General features: G+C 41.3%; 1 protein-coding gene across 1 annotated transcript; it reads right to left on the reverse strand.

Moving 5' to 3' along the window:
* Positions 1 to 466: 466 nt before the first annotated feature.
* kcng4a (potassium voltage-gated channel, subfamily G, member 4a) lies at positions 467 to 19,960 on the reverse strand. The gene is made up of 3 exons (XM_067997586.1): positions 19,886 to 19,960; positions 17,994 to 18,786; positions 467 to 1,279 (listed from the first exon to the last, which is right to left on the reverse strand). The coding sequence occupies exons 2-3, from the start codon at positions 18,747 to 18,749 to the stop codon at positions 467 to 469; spliced, it is 1,569 nt and encodes a 522-aa protein (XP_067853687.1). The 5' UTR covers positions 18,750 to 18,786; positions 19,886 to 19,960.
* Between the last annotated feature and the right edge of the window lie 402 nt (positions 19,961 to 20,362).

The following is a 20,362-nucleotide window of genomic DNA, read 5'->3' on the forward strand; positions in this document are numbered from 1 at the left end:
ACATTTCAGTGATATAATTTAGATGGAGTGCTTCAGGGTGTCGTTGTACTGCACAGAGAGTTGATTTACACTGGAATTCCAAGGTCACTCTTACATGACGCTTCTGAAGCTAGTTTTCAGCTCCGTTTATATTCAGCAGGATGATATCACAGTGCTGCATGTTTAAGGGAATTTCACCTGATCTAATCTGAATATGGCTTTACACTCCAACTTTAAGCAACAGTATAGTTGGAGTATAAACACAACTTTTCCACGCAAATCTAACTAAATAGCTTACAAAGAAGCTCCATTTTCCTATTTCATTCTATCCATTTTGAATAGAATTTCTAATTAATTAGAACCAACTGGGGACGAATCCTTCTCTATTTCGAGGCAATTACAGCTGAATTTAGAAAACCATGGGGAAAGGTGACCTTTTTTTACAAAGCTTCAGTCACATTCAACTCAAGTCAGAAGCATCAGTGAATCAATCGATGAAATTACAAGTGATTGAAAGCTTTTTCTTTGCATCACTAAATTCATTGGAACAATCTGCATCTTCAGAAACGAAACTGTCTGTATCACTGAAGCCTTCATTTTCTGAGTGCTTTTCTGCCTTTTGGATGCACTTCAGATGGGCCTGTGCTCTCTCCTGCTCTTGTTTTAGCTCTAAATATGCACGGGAAAAAGCATGGAAAATGGATGTTGCAGGAAATGCCATTATTAGGATCCCACTAAGGATGCTACTAAGTGCTACCACCTGACCAGGAATACTCCGAGGTACCATGTCACCGTATCCGACTGTTGTCATGGAAATGATAGCCCACCAATAGGAAGCGGGGATACTGGTGAAGTCTTGTCCTTTCCCCATCTCATTCTCTGCTAGGTATACTAGTGGTGCAAATAGTGTGACAGACACACAGAGGAAAAGAAGTAGGAGTCCAAACTCACGAATGCAGCGGCGGACTGTAAGACCCAATGTCTGAAGCCCTAGCGAGTGCCTAGCAAGGCGCATGACATACAGAATTCTCAAGGCGCGCAATAGTCGGAGTACCAGGCCTAATTTTTCCAAATAGATGTTACTTCCTGAAGGTTTGTCGCTGTCCGGAGGTCCTTTGTCAACCAAAAGTGAAACATAATATGGTAGAATTGCTAATATGTCAATAATGTTCAAAGGGCCTCTTAGAAACTGCCATTTGCTTCGTGCCTGGATAAACCGAAGCACAAACTCCAAGGAGAACCAGGCCACACAGATGGTTTCTATTATAAACATGTTATAGCACCTCTGGGAACATTTATCCTGCAGACAGAATGCATAAAAAAGAATTGCATAGCATTAATAATAAATAAATGTATTATTTAATCAGCTTCAATCAGCAGTTCATAAAATATGAATTCCATGCACATATTAATTCAAAAGTTTTCTCCTTTTTCATTAATTAATTGACAAATATTATAATCATTTATTTATCTTCCACATTACCCATTAAAACTTTCATTATTAGTGTTTAAAGATGTGAGGCAAATACTTGCTTTATTACAAACTGCAACCAAAAGTCTAGGCTCAGTGATAGCATTATTGCCAATGAGTCAGAAAGCTATGGGTTCAAACCCCATTCAGAGACTTGAGCACATAATCTAGGCTGACACTTCAGTGCAATACTGAGGAAGTGCTGCACTGTCGGAGGTGCCATATTTTGGATGAAATGTTAAACTAAGGTCCCATCTGTCATGTCAGGTGGATGTAAAAGATCCCATGGCAGTATCTGAAGAAGAGCAGGGGAATTCTCCAAGTAACTTGGTCAAAATTTATGCTGCAACCAAAACCAGTGAAACAGATTGTCTGATCATTTATCTCATTATTATGTGGGAGACCTTGCTATGTATGAATTGGCTGCTGTGTTTCCCTACATTACAATAGTGAAAACACTTCAAAAGTGCTTCATTGGCTGTGAATCACTTTAGGAATCCAGAGATCATGAAAGGCATTATATAAATGCAAGTTCCTTCTAAATATTCCAATTTTCACAAAATGCACATGAAACATTTGACTAAACTGAAAATTCAAAGATTTCAACCTAGAAATTACTGTTAGTGATAGTATAGGACAATCTGTTAACAATTTCATATCACATTCCTCTGTACGATATCTTAATGGAGACATTAAATGGGTTAATGTCTTAATGAGAACATCAAATGGAATAACACCTCTACTAAGATATCAGACAGAGGAATGTTATCTGTATATGTTACGCATATATCCGCTCATGTTAAAACAGAAGCTTTAACTCCTCTTCGCTCCCAAGTTCTGCCAACGTTAGTGAGGTGATTAGACTGAGTCAACATGGTTTTATGACAAGGAAATTGTGTTTGACAAATTTATTAGAGTTTTTTAAGGATGTAACTAGCAGGGTAGATAAATGGGAACTAGTGGATGTGGTATATTTGGATTTTCAAAAGGCATTTCATAAGGTGCCACATAAAAGATCGTTACGTAAGATAAGGGCTCATGGGGTTGGGGGTAACATATTAGCATGGATTGAGGATCGGTTAACGGACAGAAAATAGAAAGTAGGGATAAACGGGTCATTTTCAGGTTGGCAGGCTGAAACTAGTGGGGTACCGCAAGGATCGGTGCTTGGGCCTCAGGTATTTACAATCTATATTAATCATTTGGATGAAGGGATCGAGTGTAATTTATCCAAGTTTGCTGACGATACAAAGCTAGGTGGGAAAGTAAGCTGTGAGGAGGACACTAAGAGTGCAAAGGGATATAGATAGGTTAAGTGAGTAGGCAGGAAGGTGGCAGATGGAGTCTAATGTGGGGAAATGTGAGGTTATTCACTTTGGTAGGAAGAATAGAAAAACAGAATATGTTTTAAACGCTGAGAAACTATTAAATGTTGGTGTCCAGAGACACTTGGGTGTCCTCGTACAAGAAATACAAAAAGTTAGCATGCAGGTGCAGTAGGAAATTAGGAAAGCAAATGGCATGTTGGCCTTTACTGCAAGGTGGATTGAGTACAAGAGTAAGGAAGTGTTACTACAAATGTACAGGGCTTTGGTGAGACCTCACCTGGAGTACTGCGCACAGTTTTGGTCTCCTTATCTAAGGAAGGATATACTTGCCTTAGAGGCGGTTCAACGAAGGTTCACTAGATTAATTCCTGAAATGAGAGGGTTGTCCTGTGAGGAGAGATTGAGTAGAATGGGCCTATACTCTCTGGAGTTTAGAAGAATGAGAGGCGATCTCATTGAAACATATAAGTTTCTGAGGCGGCTTGAGAGGGTGCTTCCCCTGGCTGGAGAGTCTAGAACTAGAGGGCATAGTCGCAGGATAAGGGGTCAGCCATTTAAGACTGAGATGAGGAGGAATTTCTTCACTCAGAGGTTTGTGAATCTTTGGAATCCTCTACCCCAGAGAGCTGTGGATGCTGAGTCGTTGAGTATATTCAAGGCTGAGATAGATACATTTTTGGACTCTAGGGGAAAGAAGGGATATGGGGATTGGGCGGAAAAGTGGAGATGAGGTTGACGATCAACCATGATCTGATTGAATGACAGAGCAGGCTCGAGGGGCCGTATAGCCTCCTCCTGTTTATTTCTTATGTTCTTATGTGAGGAAATGACAAGGATATGATTATTCAGTTGAAAATATGTTATGTAATGTTTTATTGATTCAAATAAATTAAAATTGATCTTTTACACTAATCTCACAAGGATATTGTTTTTATGTGCATTGAACTGCTGTAAGTCAGTTTTTCCCTGAAAATGTAATTTTCCACCACACAAAAAAAGACTGTAACCATGCAAACTCTAGAGTAACCTACATAACACTGTATAACTACCAGTATCGGCTCTGCGTTTTATACCAGGAAAAATATAGAGAGATGCACACAAAGGGAGTGGGGAGACAGAATCAGAAACAGGAACGGTTCCTGAGCACAGTTCCCCTAATTTAATGATTAATTTGTGACTTTGGTATTCTTATAGAGTCTGCAAAGCTGTGCATCATTAATGCTTAAAGAAATATTTAACAACAAAGTCCATCCTGCTCAATTTTAACAATTGTAATCTAAGGACTAAGTCACACAGATGACTGAAAGCCATGCTGGAAATCTGATAAAAAATAGAAAATGCAGGCCAGTCAGCATCCAAAAGAGAAAGACAGGTTAATGTGCCAGCTAAGACCTTCATCAAACCCACTGAGGAGTTTGAACACAAAATACAATTAGGGTTCTACTAGAATAAATTATGTTTCATTTTAATTTAAAATATTAGTGAGGCTACTAATCTGTAAATATTAGAAACCTGATTTTACTGTATAGACAGTTCCAATTGCCCAGCTTACATCCGCATGATAAGTGAAATATGGTTCATGTTTTTTCTTGTGGGGATCAGAATGGCGATTTGATTTCACAGTAATGACAGACTTCCACGGGATAAAAATCGATTGAAATCGGCCCCATTTCACCATCTGGAGATCAGCGTGGATTTTGTACTGTCAAAGTCGTGACAGTTAGATTTACACATGACATGTACCTGCTGTCATGTTGTGTGTCACAGTCTCCTTGTATGGAATTAATTACTGTGTTTAGAGCTTTACCTGGAAAGAGAAATACTTAATAGGGACCCTAACGATAATAAGGCTTGTATTAAAATCATTTTTGGTGGCCCATTGCATTTAATGAGAATACCGTTTGAAAGGATACATATGGAAGTTAAATGACTTTATTTTTCCATTTTAAATGACTCCCAAATGAAAATGTTATTTTACTTAGACTATGCAGGCAGTGCAGGGTGCTTAATAATTAAACCTGTCAGCTGTTATTAAACCTGTATGACAGATCTATCAGGAACGTGCATTGGCATACTGCCAACATGACATATTAGTTGCTTGTTAAAAGGCAAGAGTGTTGCTGCAAATGACAAATCTCAAGAAATTAATCCATTTTCTGGATTGTTTCAAGTGCTGTTTATTCATACAAACTGAAAGTAGAATATACTGACAGAACCATAAAGAAAACTTATCGAATATATCTGAGGGTAGAGTAACAGCTAGATTGAGCTGCTTTTATCAGCGCAATCCACCTGAACCAGCGCAAAGAATCGTGGAGAATCGTAGAAAACCAAGTACAATTTACCTCAAGCGTAAATCGAGTTGACGCAATCTTTTGCACTAGTTCAAAAATCACTGAACACGAAGCCAGCCCCGACCAAAAAATTGGCCAAGACCCCAGATTGAAATGATGAGGATGGCGAGTTTTTGCCGATTCAGACATTTGCAGCTGTTCGAGGAGGGTCTTCAAATTAAGCTTGTTTTCTTAGACGCACAGGCATGTTTTAAATGTTTTTACATTTTAAAAAATATTTAATTTTCAAAGAAATTGACTAGCGTACACCATTGAAAGTAGTAAATGGTTCAGTATAGTTGTTTAAAGTCATTTTCAGTGATTTAAAATCAGGTTGCTCACGGGTGGAGGACTAGACACTTATTAAAAATGCTTATTTTTTGTGATAAACCTATTTTCAGCTGTATTAATAAAACTGCACCAGGTTACCACTCTTAAATACATCAATGAATACACTTTACTGGAAAGAAAAAAAAAATGAATACGCTCTGATAAATTACTGGATTTTGCTGGTTCATGGAAGATTTTACGTTTGTGATTATGCAAAAACATTTTAGCGGAAACTTGAACTGTAACCTAACCGGCCCAATCTTCGGGCACAATTTGCTCCTAATTACTGATTGCACCCAAAGCGGAAACTCTACCCCGATGTCTAGGAATTTTGGGCACCATGAAAGGTTCTTTCTTTTCATGTATGTCAGATGTGCCTTTGTGCTATAGGCTCAAAGCTTTGCCTCACATTGTTAATTGAATGCATTATTTTCAGAAATAAAGGTGAAGAACTTCTACATCTTCCAGTTCTGATGAAAGGGCTTCGACCTGAAACATTAACTCTGTTTCTTTCTCCACGGATGCTGCCTCACTTGCTGAGTTTTTCCAGCATTTTTGTCTTTTATTTGTGAAGAACTTCTCGCTAGATATACAAACATTGATGTTTCATCAGTTCAGGGAACTTAAGAACATAAGAAATAGGAGCAGGAGTAGGCCATATGCCCCTCAAGCCTGCTCCGCCATTCAATAAGATCATTGCTAATCTTCTACCTCAACTCCACTTTCCCGCCTGATCCCCATATCCCTTGATTCCCTTAGTGTCCAAAATTCTATCGATCACAATCTTGAATGTACTCAACAACTGAGCATTCACAGCCCTCTGGGGTAAAGAATTCCAAAGATTCACAACCCTCTGAGTGAAGAAATTTTTCCTAAATGTCCGACCCCTTATTGTGAGACTTTTACTTCTACGGGTACGGTAGCATAGTGGTTATGTTATTTGGACTAGCAATCCAGAGATCTGGACCAATAATCCAGAGTCATGAGTTCAAATCCTGCCAAAGCAGCTGGGGAATTTAAATTCAATTAATTAAATAAAATCTGGAATTAAAAAACTAGTATCAGTAATGGCAGCCATGATACTACTGGATTGTTGTTTAAAAACCCATCTGGTTCGCTAATGCCCTTTATGGAAAGAAACCTGCCGTCCTTACCCGGTCTGGCCGATATGTAACTCCAGACCCATAGCAATGTGGTTGATTCTTAAAATTGTTAATTGCCCTCTGAAATGGCCTAGCAAGCCACTCAGTTGCACAACCTCGCTAAAAAAAGTCATAATAAGAATAAAACCGGACTGACCACTAGGCACCGGAGACGACAAAGGCAAACCAAGCCCAGTCGACCCTGCAAAGTCCTCCTCACTAAGATCTGGGGAACTGTGCCAAAATTAGGAGAGCTGTCCCACAGATTAGTCAAGCAACAGCCTGACATAGCCATACTCACAGAATCATACCTTTCAGCCAACGTCCCAGACTCTTCCATCACCATCCCAGGGAATGTCCTCTCCCACCGGCAGGACAGACCCACCAGAGGTGGCGGTACAGTGGTATACAGTCAGGAGGGAGTGGCCCTGGGAGTCCTCAACATTGACTCCAGACCCCATGAAATCTCATGGCATCAGGTCAAACATGGGCCAAGGAAACCTCCTGCTGATTACCACCTACCGCCCTCCCTCAGCTGATGAATCAGTCCTCCTCCATGTTGAGCACCACTTGGAGGAAGCGCTGAGGGTAGCAAGGGCACAGAATGTACTCTGGGTGGGGGACGTCAATGTCCATAACCAAGAGCGGCTCAGTAGCACCATAACTGACCGAGCTGGCCCAGTCCTGAAGGACATAGCTGCCAGACTGGGCCTGCCGCAGGTGGTGAGCAAACCAATACGAGGGAAAAACCTACTTGACCTCGTCCTCACCAATCTACCTGTCGCAGATGCATCTGTCCATGACAGCATTGGTAGGAGTGACCACCACACAGTCCTCGTGGAGATGAAGTCCCGTCTTCGCACGAGGACACTATCCAACGTGTTGTGTGGCACTACCACCGTGCTAAATGGGATAGATTCAGAACAGACCTAGCAGCTCATAACTGGGCATCCATGAAGCGCTGTGGGCCATCAGCAGCAGCAGAATTGTATTCCAGTACAATCTGTAACCTCATGGCCTGGAAAATTCCTCACTCTACCATTATCATCATGCTAGGGGATCAACCCTGGTTCAATGAGGAGTGTAGAAGAGCATGCCAAGAGCAGCACCAGGTGTACGTAAAAATGAGGTGCCAACCTGGTGAAGCTACAACACAGGACCACATGAATGCTAAACAGCGGAAGCAACATGCTATAGACAGAGCTAAGTGATTCCACAAACAATGGATCAGATCAAAGCTCTGCAGTCGTGCCACATCCAGTCGTGAATGGTGGTGGACAATTAAACAATTAACGGGAGGAGGAGGCTCTGTAAACATCCCCATCCTCAATGATGGCGGAGTCCAGCACGTGAGTGCAAAAGACAAGGCTGAAGCGTTTGCAACCATCTTCAGCCAGAAGTGCCGAGTGGATGATCCATCTCAGCCTCCTCCCGATATCCCCACCATCACAGAAGCCAATCTTCAGCCAATTCGATTCACTCCACATGATATCAAGAAACGGCAGAGTGCACTGGATATAGCAAAGGCTATGGGCCCTGACAACATCCCGGCTGTAGTGCTGAAGACTTGTGCTCCAGAACTAGCCGTGCCTCTAGCCAAACTGTTCCGGTACAGCTACAGCAGTGGCATCTACCCGACAATGTGGAAAATTGCCCAGGTATGTCCTGTCCACAAAAAGCAGGACAAATCCAATCCAGCCAATTACCGCCCCATCAGTCTACTCTCAATCATCAGCTAAGTGATGGAAGGTGTCGTCGACAGTGCTATCAAGCAGCACTTACTCACCAATAACCTGCTCAGCGGTGCTCAGTTTGAGTTCCGCCAGGACCACTCAGCTCCAGACCTCATTACAGCCTTGGTCCAAACATGGACAAAAGAGCTGAATTCCAGGGGTGAGATGAGAGTGACTGCCCTTGACATCAAGGCAGCATTTGACCGCGTGTGGCACCAAGGAGCCCTAGTAAAATTGAAGTCAATGGGAATCAGGGGGAAAACTCTCCAGTGTCTGGAGTCATACCTAGGACAAAGGAAGATGGTAGTGGTTGTTGGAGGCCAATCATCTCAGCCCCAGGACATTTCTGCAGGAGTTCCTCAGGGCAGTGTCCTAGGCCCAACCATCTTCAGCTGCTTCATCAATGACCTTCCCTCCATCATAAGGTCAGAATTGGGGATGTTCGCTGATGATTGCACAGTGTTCAGTTCCATTCGCAACTCCTCAGATAATGAAGCAGTCCATGCCCGCATGCAGCAAGACCTGGACAACATCCAGGCTTGGGCTGGTAAGTGGCAAGTAACATTCGCGTCAGACAAGTGCCAGGCAATGACCATCTCCAACAAGAGAGAGTCTAACCACCTCCCCTTGACATTCAACAGCATTACCATTGCCGAATCCCCCACCATCAACATCCTGGGGGTCACCATTGACCAGAAACTTAACTGGACCAGCCACATAAATACTGTGGCTACAAGAGCAGGTCAGAGGCTGGGTATTCTGCGGCGAGTGACTCACCTCCTGACTTCCCAAATCCTTTTCACCATCTACAAGGCACAAGTCAGGAGTGTGATGAAATACTCTCCACTTGCCTGGATGAGTGCAGCTCCAACAACACTCAAAAAGCTTGACACCATCCAGGACAAAGCAGCCCGCTTGATTGGCACCCCATCCACCACCCCATCCACCACCCTAAACAATCACTCCCTCCCCCTTCACCACTGGCGCATTGTGGCTGCAGTGTGTACCATCCACAGAATGCACTGCAGCAACTCGCCAAGGCTTCTTCGACAGCACCTCCCAAACCCGCGACCTCTACCACCTAGAAGGACAAGGGCAGCAGACACATGGGAACAACATCACCTGCACGTTCCCCTCCAAGTCACACACCATCCCGACTTGGAAATATATCGCCGTTCCTTCATCGTCGCTGGGTCAAAATCCTGGAACTCCCCATCTCACAGCACTGTGGGAGAACCTTCACATCATGGACTGCCGCGGTTCAAGAAGGCGGCTCACCACCACCTTCTCAAGGGCAATTAGGGATGGGCAATAAATGCTGGCCTCGCCAGCGACACCCACATCCCATGAACAAATAAAAAAAAAAGTTCTAGACTTTCCAGCCAGGAGAAAGAGCTCTCAGCATCTACCCTGACAAGCCCTCTAAGAATTTTATACATTTCAATGAGATCACCTCTCATTCTTCTGAACTCCAGAGAATGTAGGCACATTTTAGTCAATCTCTCCTTGTAGGACAACCCTCTCAATCTAGGAATCAATCAGTGGACCTTTGATGCACCCCTTCTAAGGCAAGTATATCCTTTTTCAAATTAGTTATATTGCGAAGCAACAAAGGCTTTTCAATATGTTGTGTGAGAAAGTTTGAGGTATATATCTTAAAATTTGAAATAAGCAGGTTTAAACTGAATCCATAAAGAATTCTCCAAAGGGATTGTGAAAATGTGAAATGTACTGCCCCAAGAGGCCATAGATGCAGATTCAATTCAGGTGCTTAAAATCGAGTTTGATGCTTAGTTGAGATGGAAGGTTATTAAAGGATATGCAGAACAGGCATGGAATTTGGATTTTAAAAAATTAAGAGCTGCCATGGCTAATAATATGACAGAGTAGGCTCAATGGACCAAATGACCTTGTCTTGTTCCTTTGTCTTTTGTTATGCAGTTTAGTTCAACTAAAAAATGAGCAAACTCATTCATTATATGTAACCTGTTTTCCGTTTTTCTGCCACACTCAAGGGAAGGCAGCTTCTGTGTTTTGTTTATTCTGTATTTCTGCCTTAGCCTTCAGTTGAGCATGCCATATGCTGCAAGGTGTTTGCCAAGTTGATTTGCTCTGCAGTCAACTCGAAGGGAACAGGATTTCCAAGTGTGTACTGTGACAAAAGTTAAACAATTCTGTCTTATTTTAGCTTTGCAGAGTTTACTTTAATTTATCCTCTGGTCATGGAATCATAGAATCATAGAATGATACAGCACAGGAGGCCATTTGGCCCATCATGCCTGTGCTGGCTCTTTGAAAGAGCTATCCAATTATTCCCATTCCCCTGCCCTTTCCCCACAACCCTGCAAATTTTTCCCCTTCAAGTATTTATCCAATTCCCTGGTCATAAAGATTAAAAATTAGCCTAGCTACAGTCAGACCTTGCCCCAAGTGTAACTCACAAATAATTTATACAGGCAAATTATTGATCTTTTCCATGTAATAAATAAAACAAGTTATTGCTAAGAAAAATGCAAGATTATTAGTAACCAAAGCATATATGACTCATTAAACAGAAAAAGTGAAATGAAAAAGTTGAGCACAGCGCTGTCTTCAGTAAGCTAAAAATTGAAACATGTTGCTTTTTCTTAGCAGCATTCTAGCTTTGATCTTCCTATGTGTTGCACAGTTACTTTTACGTCCTGTAAAATTTAAGTGCATAGGATCAATAGGATCATCAATGCCATGACTCATATTGAGGAACCTTTACTGTATCCAGTGGAAACATTTCAATTCAGCTTTGCTCACTCACATTTAACTGCACAAAATCAATATGGATGATTCTGGGTATCAGGAATATAAGGCATGAGGAAAGGTGAAGAAGCTTGGACTTGTTTACTTTAGAAGAGACTTTAGAGGTGACCCAATGGAACTTTTCAAGAGTATGAAGAAAATTGACAAAATAGATCCCTGCAAATACCAGGAGACATGAGTTAATAATTAGGAAGCTAGGAGTAAGAAGGGAAGTCAGTTGGAAAGGTTTCACCTGAATAGTAATAGAGTTGTGAAATAATTTATTAGGGAAGGCTACTGAAGTGGATGTAAGAGGGTTTAAGAGACAATTAAAATCATTTCTGGAGGGAGAAGGGACTAAAGGATATGATGAGAAGTGTCATAATTGGGGCTGCTCATTGTAAACGGACCTGATCTGGGCTTCATAGCCTTTTCATAGTCCTAAGAATTTTTGGAGAAAAAATAATGTGCGACAATGCCTGAAAGCACGTTGATGTCCTAGTGGCTCACAATTCAGTATTAACATCAATTTTGAAGCAGTTAATCTTAGTCTGGTGCGGGCCCACCGAAGCCCAACCAAGTTGATGGTCCATTGATGCAGTAGCATTGTGTAGACTCCAATGTAGCAGATGGAGATGTCCTAATGTTCCAGAATCCAATATATTACAATATCATGACATGCATTGAAACTGTCCTGTATCTGTTTATGGGCATGAGTTTGACCTCTTGAACTGGTAAATGGCGACAGACAACACTCGAGAGTGACCTGGTTATATTTTACACATTCGGTGTTTTGGCTCCCTCCAAAATACAAAGCACCACTGTGCATTTGCAAGCAGTTACATGGTGCATGATTCAGTTTGTACATGCTTGTGCAGCTGCATGGCGCACCAAGATTTAGAGGAAGATTCAGTGGAAGACCACTTTTGCGTGGCAAGCACAATATGCTGGCAAAAGAGAGATGGTGTTATTTATTGAGCCTCACTTACACTAATGAGTTTACTATAACCAGAATGAAAACAATGGCTGAAATAAAAATACTGGCTGAGGTATGAAAAACCAAATCAATTCAAAGTCTTTTGGATTAGTCTGTTGGTTTTAGTTATATGTCTACTTGAAACAAAAATGTTATTGCTGAGCAACAGAATTAGCACTGAAATCTAGAGTAGTTACACAGAATATTTCAGAAGTTAGTTGAGTTTTCTCTGCCAGGCTTCTCCTTATATCATGACAGTAGCCACGGAGACCATCTATTAGAAACAACAATGCCACCACACTTTTAAAAGTTTCTACCATGTCCTTTTTAGTTACCAGGATAGCTTGAAAGTCTGTTTATTTTTATAAAACTTCAAAAATTCCATTATGTGAAGAATCCTGGTGCAAATATGAGATATGGCCCAACAATATTGTCAAAAATCCCGTCATTATTTGCTTTATAATTTGCAAAGTTATTCATCAGTTTAAGAAAACAAGCCAGGTGCTTCTTCACAGAAACAGAAGGAAAAATCAAAGCACAGGCCTCTGTAGTATTCTGCAAACTCTCCCCCGTCCAGATAGGATGCATCCTAGGTTAGTGAGGGAAGGGTGGAAATTGCGGAGGCTCTGGTCACAATCTTCCAATCCTCCTTAAATGGTGCTGGAGGACTGGAAGATTGCAAATGTTACACCCCTGTTCAAAAAAGGGGAGAGAGATTACAGGCCAGTCAGCCTAAAGTCGGTGGTAGGAAAACTTTTAGAGACAATAATCCGGGTCAAAATTAATTGGCACTTATAAAAGAATGGGCTAGTAAATGAAAGTCAGCACGGATTGGTTAAAGGAAAATTGTGTTTGACTAATTTGATTGAGTTCTTTGATGAAGTAACGGAGAGGGTTGATGAGGGTAGTGCTGCTAATGTTGTGTATATGGACTTTCAAAAGGCATAATAGACCTGGTTGCAAAACTAAAGCCCATGGAATTAAAGGGACAGTGGCAGCATGGATACAAAATTGGCTAAAGCGCAGAAAGCAGAGAGTCATGGTGAACGGTTGTTTTTCGGAGAGGAGGGTAGTATACAGTGGTGTTCCCCAGGGGTCAATATTAGGACCACTGCTCTTTTTTATATATATTAATGACCTGAACTTGCACATAGAGGATATAATTTCAAAGTTTGCAGATGACACAAAACTCAGGAATGTAGTAAACAATGTGGAGGATAGTAACAGACTTCAGGAGGGCATAGACAGAATGGTGAAATGGGCAGACACATGGCAGATGAAATTTAATGCAGAGAAGTGTGAAGTGATACATTTTGGTAGGAAGAATGAGGAGAGGCAATATAAACTAAATGGTACAATTTTAAACGGGGTGCAGGAACAGAGAGATCTGGGGTATATGTAGACAAATCTTTGAAGGTGACAGGACATGTTGAGAAGGCTGTTAAAAAAGCATATGGGATCCTGGGCTTTATTAATAAATGTAAACAATTTTACAACACCAAGTTATAGTCCAGCAATTTTATTTTAAATTCACAAGCTTTCGGAGGCTTCCTCCTTCCTCAGGTGAACGATGTGAAAATTTTGAGAGGGCTGTTAAAAAAGCACGTTGGATCCTGGGCTTTATCAATAGAGGCATAGAGTACAAAAGCAAGGAAGTTATGCTAAACCTTTATAAAACACTGGTTCGGCCTCAGCTGGTGTATTGTGTTCAATTCTGGGCACCACACTTTAGGAAGGATGCAAAGGCCTTAGAGAGGGTGCAGAAGAGATTGACTAGAATCGTACCAAAGATGAGGGACTTCAGTTATGTGGAGAGACTGGAGAAACTTAGAGCAGCTTCTTAGTTCACTTCAGAGCAGAGAAGGTTAAGGGGAGGTTTGATAGAGGTGCTCAAAATCATAAACGTTTTGATAGAGTAAATAAGGAGAAACTGTTTTCAGTGGCAGTAGGGTCAGTAACCAGAGGACACAGATTTATGGTGATCAGCAAAAGAGCCAGAGGCAACATGAGGAAACATTTTTTTACACAGCAAGTTGTAATGATCTGAAATGCACTGCCTGAAAGGGTGGTGGAAGCAGATTCAATAGTAACTTTCAAAATGGAATTGGATAAATATTTGAAAGGAAAAATTTACAGGGCTATGGGGAAAGAGCAGGGGAATGAGACTAATTGGATCGCATTTCAAAGAGCCGGCACAGGCACAATGGGTCGATTGGACTCCTCCTGTGCTGTACCTACTATGATACTATGGTAAGCTTCCTGAATAGCAACATTGTCAGAAACCTATGAGTAGGTCCCCTGCCTTAGGGTGCGGTGCATGGTACAGGGACCTAAAGAGATGATGACTTACAAAATGGGGAAGAATGTTATTTTGAGGCCTATGTAGCTTTAACTTCAAAATGCACCAGGCAGTACAGTAACAAAGCATCTTAAAGCTGCAGTGAGCTTTGCCAAAGGACGATAGAATGTGGGTTTGCATTGGCAGTCTTTCATATGATGGGTTCCCATTCTATATTTTAATAGAAGAATGCTGAACAGAGGCCACAAGTGTCCCTTTTTAGGGGAGGGAAAATCAGAGAGTAAGTGACTATAGGCCTGGTATCCTGGCATCTGATTAGACACCAGCATTGCCAGAGGCCTAAGACAAATTTTTTACCTGCCCTCTCAGTAAGATAATGCATACAACAACTTGACTTCAAAGACTTGGTTCCATGCCTGAGATACTACTATGGGTATCTATGATGCTGACTGCTGCAAAACTCAGTGGCAGTTAACAAGACTGTTCTGGCCTGTGGCCTTTGCCAGCCCCTGAATGTACTCGCCTTGTCACTACTGATAGGAACAAAACATTAACCAATCAGCACCTGTTAAGTGTCTTATATGTTGTAAATAATGAGAAAGTGACTGTGGCTGCTGAATCAGTCGTGAGGACTTGAGGTTTGGATGCCCAAATGGCAGCAAAGTGAATCAGGAAAGTGAGGTTCACGGACTGTACTATGTCAGAGCTTGTGGGTACAATGCTGGATTGGCAGCAGGAAATCTTCAAGTTGGTGGAAAAAGACTAATCTTACAAATCTTCAATGGAGAATACAGTAATGTATCCCCGAATGATCTGTGCAGCAGAACTGTTGCTTACGACTCCAAAACACTGTTTAATAGGTACTCTGGTTTTGGGATGTATCTCTCTCTAATGTTAGTTGTCATGGTGACTAGTGTCATCAGCAAGGTCAAAAAGGATAGGTGGAATTCTCCAGTACCCATCCATCCATGAGATGGCACAACTATTTCCCTGGGCAGTTGCAGACATTGCATGCACTGCTCTGTAGTCATATCCAGCTGGTTGGCTCTGAGCTGGTATAAGTGTTTCCATGGGTGGCTAATGACAGGGGCTGTTAAAAAAAAGAACTTATATTTATATAGTGCCTTTCATGACCTCAGGACTTCCTAAAGTGTTTCACAGACAATGAAGTACTTTTAAAATGCAGTCATTGTTGTAATTGTGGGGAAACACAGTAGCCAATTTGCACACAGCCAGGTCCCACAAACAGCAATGAAATAATTAACCAGATAATCTGTTTCAGTGGCATTGGTTTAGGGATGAATGTTGGTCAGAACACCTCCCCTACACTTCTTCAAATAGTGCCATGAGATCTTTTATGTCCACTTGAGATAGGAGATGGGATCGTGGTTTAACAAGCCAGTACCATTGAGTATGAGTTCACCATTAGGAAAGCTTCTTGATTGTGTTGTGAGGTTTAAACCTTTTCAAGACTTTGTGTGCAAATAAAGATGAACAAACTTTAAGAGGAGCTTTGCACCATACAATTTATGCCTGTGTGAAGAGGTATTTACATTACGTTGAATAGTATAATTGCCAAAACCAATACATTTTGGCATTGGCTACTAAAATCAATTCACTTTATCTGTGCAATTTGTGTGGGATAGGGGCAGGATTGTCAGAATAATCTTCCCTTATCTGAAGGAAGACACCCTTAAATGAGTGAAAACCAAACAATTTTCTCACTCATCCAGGTTAACTAGAATTATTCCTGAATGGAAATTGGCAATAAAAGTAGACAGCTTTTCCATCTCAGAGCTGGGTTCAAATCTGTCACAGACAGATGGAATTAAAGTGTCCTTTCTCTGACAGGTGTTAATGGTCCCAAGGTAAATCAATTTTGCCAATCTCAATCAAGCTCCCGGTGGAGATTTGATTATTGATAAATTTCCCTCCAACTTTAATAAGATTGACACTAATCTGACAATTTGACCTTTCATGACCACAAGACATTCCAAAGTGCTTCACAGTCAATGAAGTACTTCTGAAGTGCAATCCCTATTGTAATGTAGGGAAATGCAGCAGCTTATTTATGCACAAGGCCCTACAAACAGCAATGAGATAGATGACTAGATAATCTGTTTCAATTATGTTGGATGAGGGGTGAATGTTGGTCCGGATAACATGAGAACTCCCTTGCTCTTCTTCAAATAGTGCCATGAAATCTTTACATCACCTTACAAAGCAGATGGAGCTTTGGTTTAATGTTTCAATGACACTAATCCACATCATGACAAAGGATAGATGGAATGAGAATGAAGGAAGAAACAAACTTAGTTAGAGGTGAAAATTTTATAATAGCAGGAACATAGATTCTGGAGTCCATCTGGCTGGGCCCAAAATTCAGAATGCAGATTCATTTTTAGAAAAATGTAGTGAAAGTGTTGTATTCGCCCATTAATCTGACTCAACCTTGTATTTATCTTACTTTAGCAGTAAACGGAGTGTTTAAAGGTGAGTTGGTATAGCAAAGATGGGTTGAGTTCTGCCTGCATATTTCCTCCTTTTATTGTAAAATAACTATATTGAACCATCAAAATCTATTCATTTTACACCTTTACATAAAGGGGTTCATCTTTATTATAATTATCTCTATATACAGAGATTTCCCTCTCAACTATTAATTTCATTCAGCTAAAGATTCTGCAAACTTTGAAATAGGAAGAAGAAAGAAAGGAAGGATGGATGGAAAGAAAGAACAAATGTGCATTTATGACCTTTCATGACCACAAGACATTCCAAAGTGCTTCACAGTCAATGAAGTACTTCTGAAGTGCAATCCCTATTGTAATGTAGGGAAATGCAGCAGCCTATTTATGCACAAGGCCCTACAAACAGCAATGAGATAGATGACTAGATAATCTGTTTCAATTATGTTGGATGAGGGGTGAATGTTGGTCGGGATAACATGAGAACTCCCTTGCTCTTCTTCAAATAGTGCCATGAAATCTTTACGTCACCTTAGAAAGCAGATGGAGCTTTGGTTTAATGTTTCAAGCAAAAGATGGCATCTCCAATGGTGCAGCACTCCCTCAGTTCTGCACAGAAATGTCTGCCTAGATTATGTGCTCAAGTCTCTGGACTGGGACTTGAACCCACGACCTTCTGACTCAGAAGGGAGAGTAATCACTAAACTGATATACTAATTACTTTAATATGAAAGTTTCTTATTAAAGTAATTCGTATATCCAATTAGAATTCTTCATTTCATTAATGTCAGTTAGATTGTACATGACATGTAATGGTAGTTTTTACCACAGTTGTCTATATCTTATTTTCAATAAATAAAATCTTTGCCCCAAGGGACATAGTTTGAACAGACTAAATGTACTTTTATTGGCATTCAACTTCAATATCTGTTCCTAAAAGAAATCATGGAATTTAAAATGAATCCATTGAGTAATTATTTTGGGCCCTATTTGGAAGCAAAGGTAGTCACTAATATAAGTGAACCAGATGATAAAAATGTTGAAATTGTATTAATTTATAAAAACTTTAAATGAAAAAATTTGTTGTGTTTGTAAAGAAACATTTAAACTAGTGGGACCTAATGTCAGTGCATAACTAATATATTGAAATAAGGAGACTTACCCTGTCTTCTTCTGTCCTTAAATCTGGCATTGTACTAATGCAAAGACTAACTACTGTTATGGCAACAAATAAAATGGACAGACAGGCGAACACTTTTCCAGGAAGTCCTGATTGAGGATTTTCCACCATATCTCTGAGTTTGTCCATATAGTACTCCAATTTGGTGCTCTCCACCAGAACATTCACCTTCTCTTCATTTATCTCAAGTTCCCCTCCTCTTTTGACCTCGGCCACCTCACGAACTTTCTGAACTAGCTTTCTGTGACAACACCGCTCCAGGTTGGCCTCGTCGACCCCCCAGTAAACGAGCTCTTCTTGGAAGGACATGGCGCACATCTCTCTCAAAAGTCGGAGCTTCCCGGCCGAAATAAAAGTGATGATCATTCGAAAAGCACACGGATTCCGATCAAAGAAAAACTCGTTGGAGGACTCATCATAGTCGTCACAGATCTTCACAATTTCCTCATAGTTGCTGCAAAACTTTAATCTCCCAAGTCTTGTAAGTGGAAAGTCATCCAAAGTGCGCCAGGGCACCAAGTACTTGATGCCTCCCACGTTGACGATGATGTGCTGCTTCTGGTCAATGGGGCTCAGTTGACCTGGGTGGCAGATCAGTCTGGATCGTTGGTAGAAGGCTCCTTTGACGGGAGGGGCTTCAGCGTGAGTTATAGGAATAATCTGATTCAACGTACTGCACGACGCGTCCCTCAAGTTACTATAATCGTTATCACTGCTTCTAGAAACGTTGATGGGCATGGTGAATTCAGTGTGTTAGAGACAGCGGCAAAGTCATCTGCGCACAAAGAAGAAGGTTACATGGAGACATATGCCACATCTGTGCAGATTTAAAATCAATCGTCAAAGCCAAAAGGGAACGGCACTTAGTAATATGAAGCATTAAGTAGCCAGGAGGGGACACAGACCAGGGTGTCCTGTAGCAAAAATTGATACAAGTACCAATTGTGCTGACGATAGTAGGTTCCCAAGAGCAGCAGCTCATGGTCTCAACTTTTTAAACCTGATTTATCTCCTAGAAGAAATGTGTTTCTACTGTAGCCACATCCTATTCATTTGCTCACTTAGTGTTTTCTAACGAACATATGTTTAGTGGGGAATAGTATTAGATCTAACTATGTGTGTCGTACAGCTCTGACATCGAGCCATTCATCATACCCACGCCTGTACAGCCCCAGTTGCGCTTATCCTGGTCTCTAAATCATCAGATGCAAATTAAACTGGGATTTAGATTTTTTTTGCGAGGATAGACGCTTTTTTTGCATTTTAAATTTAGCAGATTTGGATTACCCCCCTTCTAAAATACGCCTTTCAAGTCAGAAAAAATATTTCAAATATTGAACAATTCCTAATTAATATGGTTTACACACTGGGACCAAAAAAGCAAATCACCAGCTCCATCCACCCTCCCGATGTCGGTACATTTAAGACCCTTATGGGATATCTGGGGCAGTAAACGTGTCAATACGAGTACCGGAACAGGCTGGTCAGAAACATTCGGCTGATTTGTGACATCGAAGCGACTGTTGGCATTTGGAAAAGCAGCCAGTTACGATCATTCATTAACGGTAAAGGGAGTAGAGGTTAGAATAAAGAACAGTCTTTAGGGCTAGAGGAAAGCGCAGATTTGTACACGAGTAGCAGGGGAAAGTCCTTGTTTGAGAATGGGAAGCGACACTCTGTCCTGGGTTCCCATACTCTGCTGCCCTGTCTGTGCTCCAGCTTGTCTAAAATCCATGTCGCGCAGTAAACTCTTTAAAAGGTACAGTCAGTCACATTTATGACTGGTACACAAACACGCCAGCAAACTGGAGAACGAAGATATGAGCTGTTTATAGGGACTAACAGAACGATTTTCTAACAAGTACGAAACTTACCATCACTTTGAAAGTAGTTAACTAATCCACGGGACGGCCACTTGCAGGTTCCAGAATATAGTAATCACAAATGGAACCTCAGCATCCCATAATCAGAGTTCATATGAGGAAATCTGTCTGGTGTACGAAATTGTCCTTAAAATTGTAAACCTTTTTGCTTCTCCGCAATCTTCGCAAAAACAGCCAAACGATTCAGAGCATGACGCAGATATGGTCTCCCTGCAGGGGCAGCCTTCAAATCGGTTACGGTATTCGGCGGGTCTCTGTCGTCGCCCAGTTCTTGTTTACTGAGGTCCCAGCACAAAGGAGAATGATGGACAGAGACGGAGCTCCTCGCTCTCGGCCAGAGAGAAAGACGGCACCGAGCCACAGCCGCACTGCTCACACTTAAACCACACATACACAGACTGGGTTTGTAGTTCGAGTGAAAGGAAACGAGAATGACTGGGTTATGGTATGTAACTAACCATTGCCTAA

The sequence above is a fragment of the Heptranchias perlo genome, chromosome 16 (genome assembly GCF_035084215.1).
Source record: "Heptranchias perlo isolate sHepPer1 chromosome 16, sHepPer1.hap1, whole genome shotgun sequence".
NCBI classification, from domain to species: Eukaryota; Metazoa; Chordata; class Chondrichthyes; order Hexanchiformes; family Hexanchidae; genus Heptranchias; species Heptranchias perlo.

Bases quoted from the DNA above. Each gene is read 5' to 3' on its own strand.
- kcng4a (XM_067997586.1), bottom strand. From the start codon at position 18,749: ATGCCCATCAACGTTTCTAGAAGCAGTGATAACGATTATAGTAACTTG. The intron at 1,280-17,993 runs GTAAGTCTCCTT...TTCTGTCTGCAG, and splicing joins TAAGGACAGAAGAAGACAGG to GATAAATGTTCCCAGAGGTG.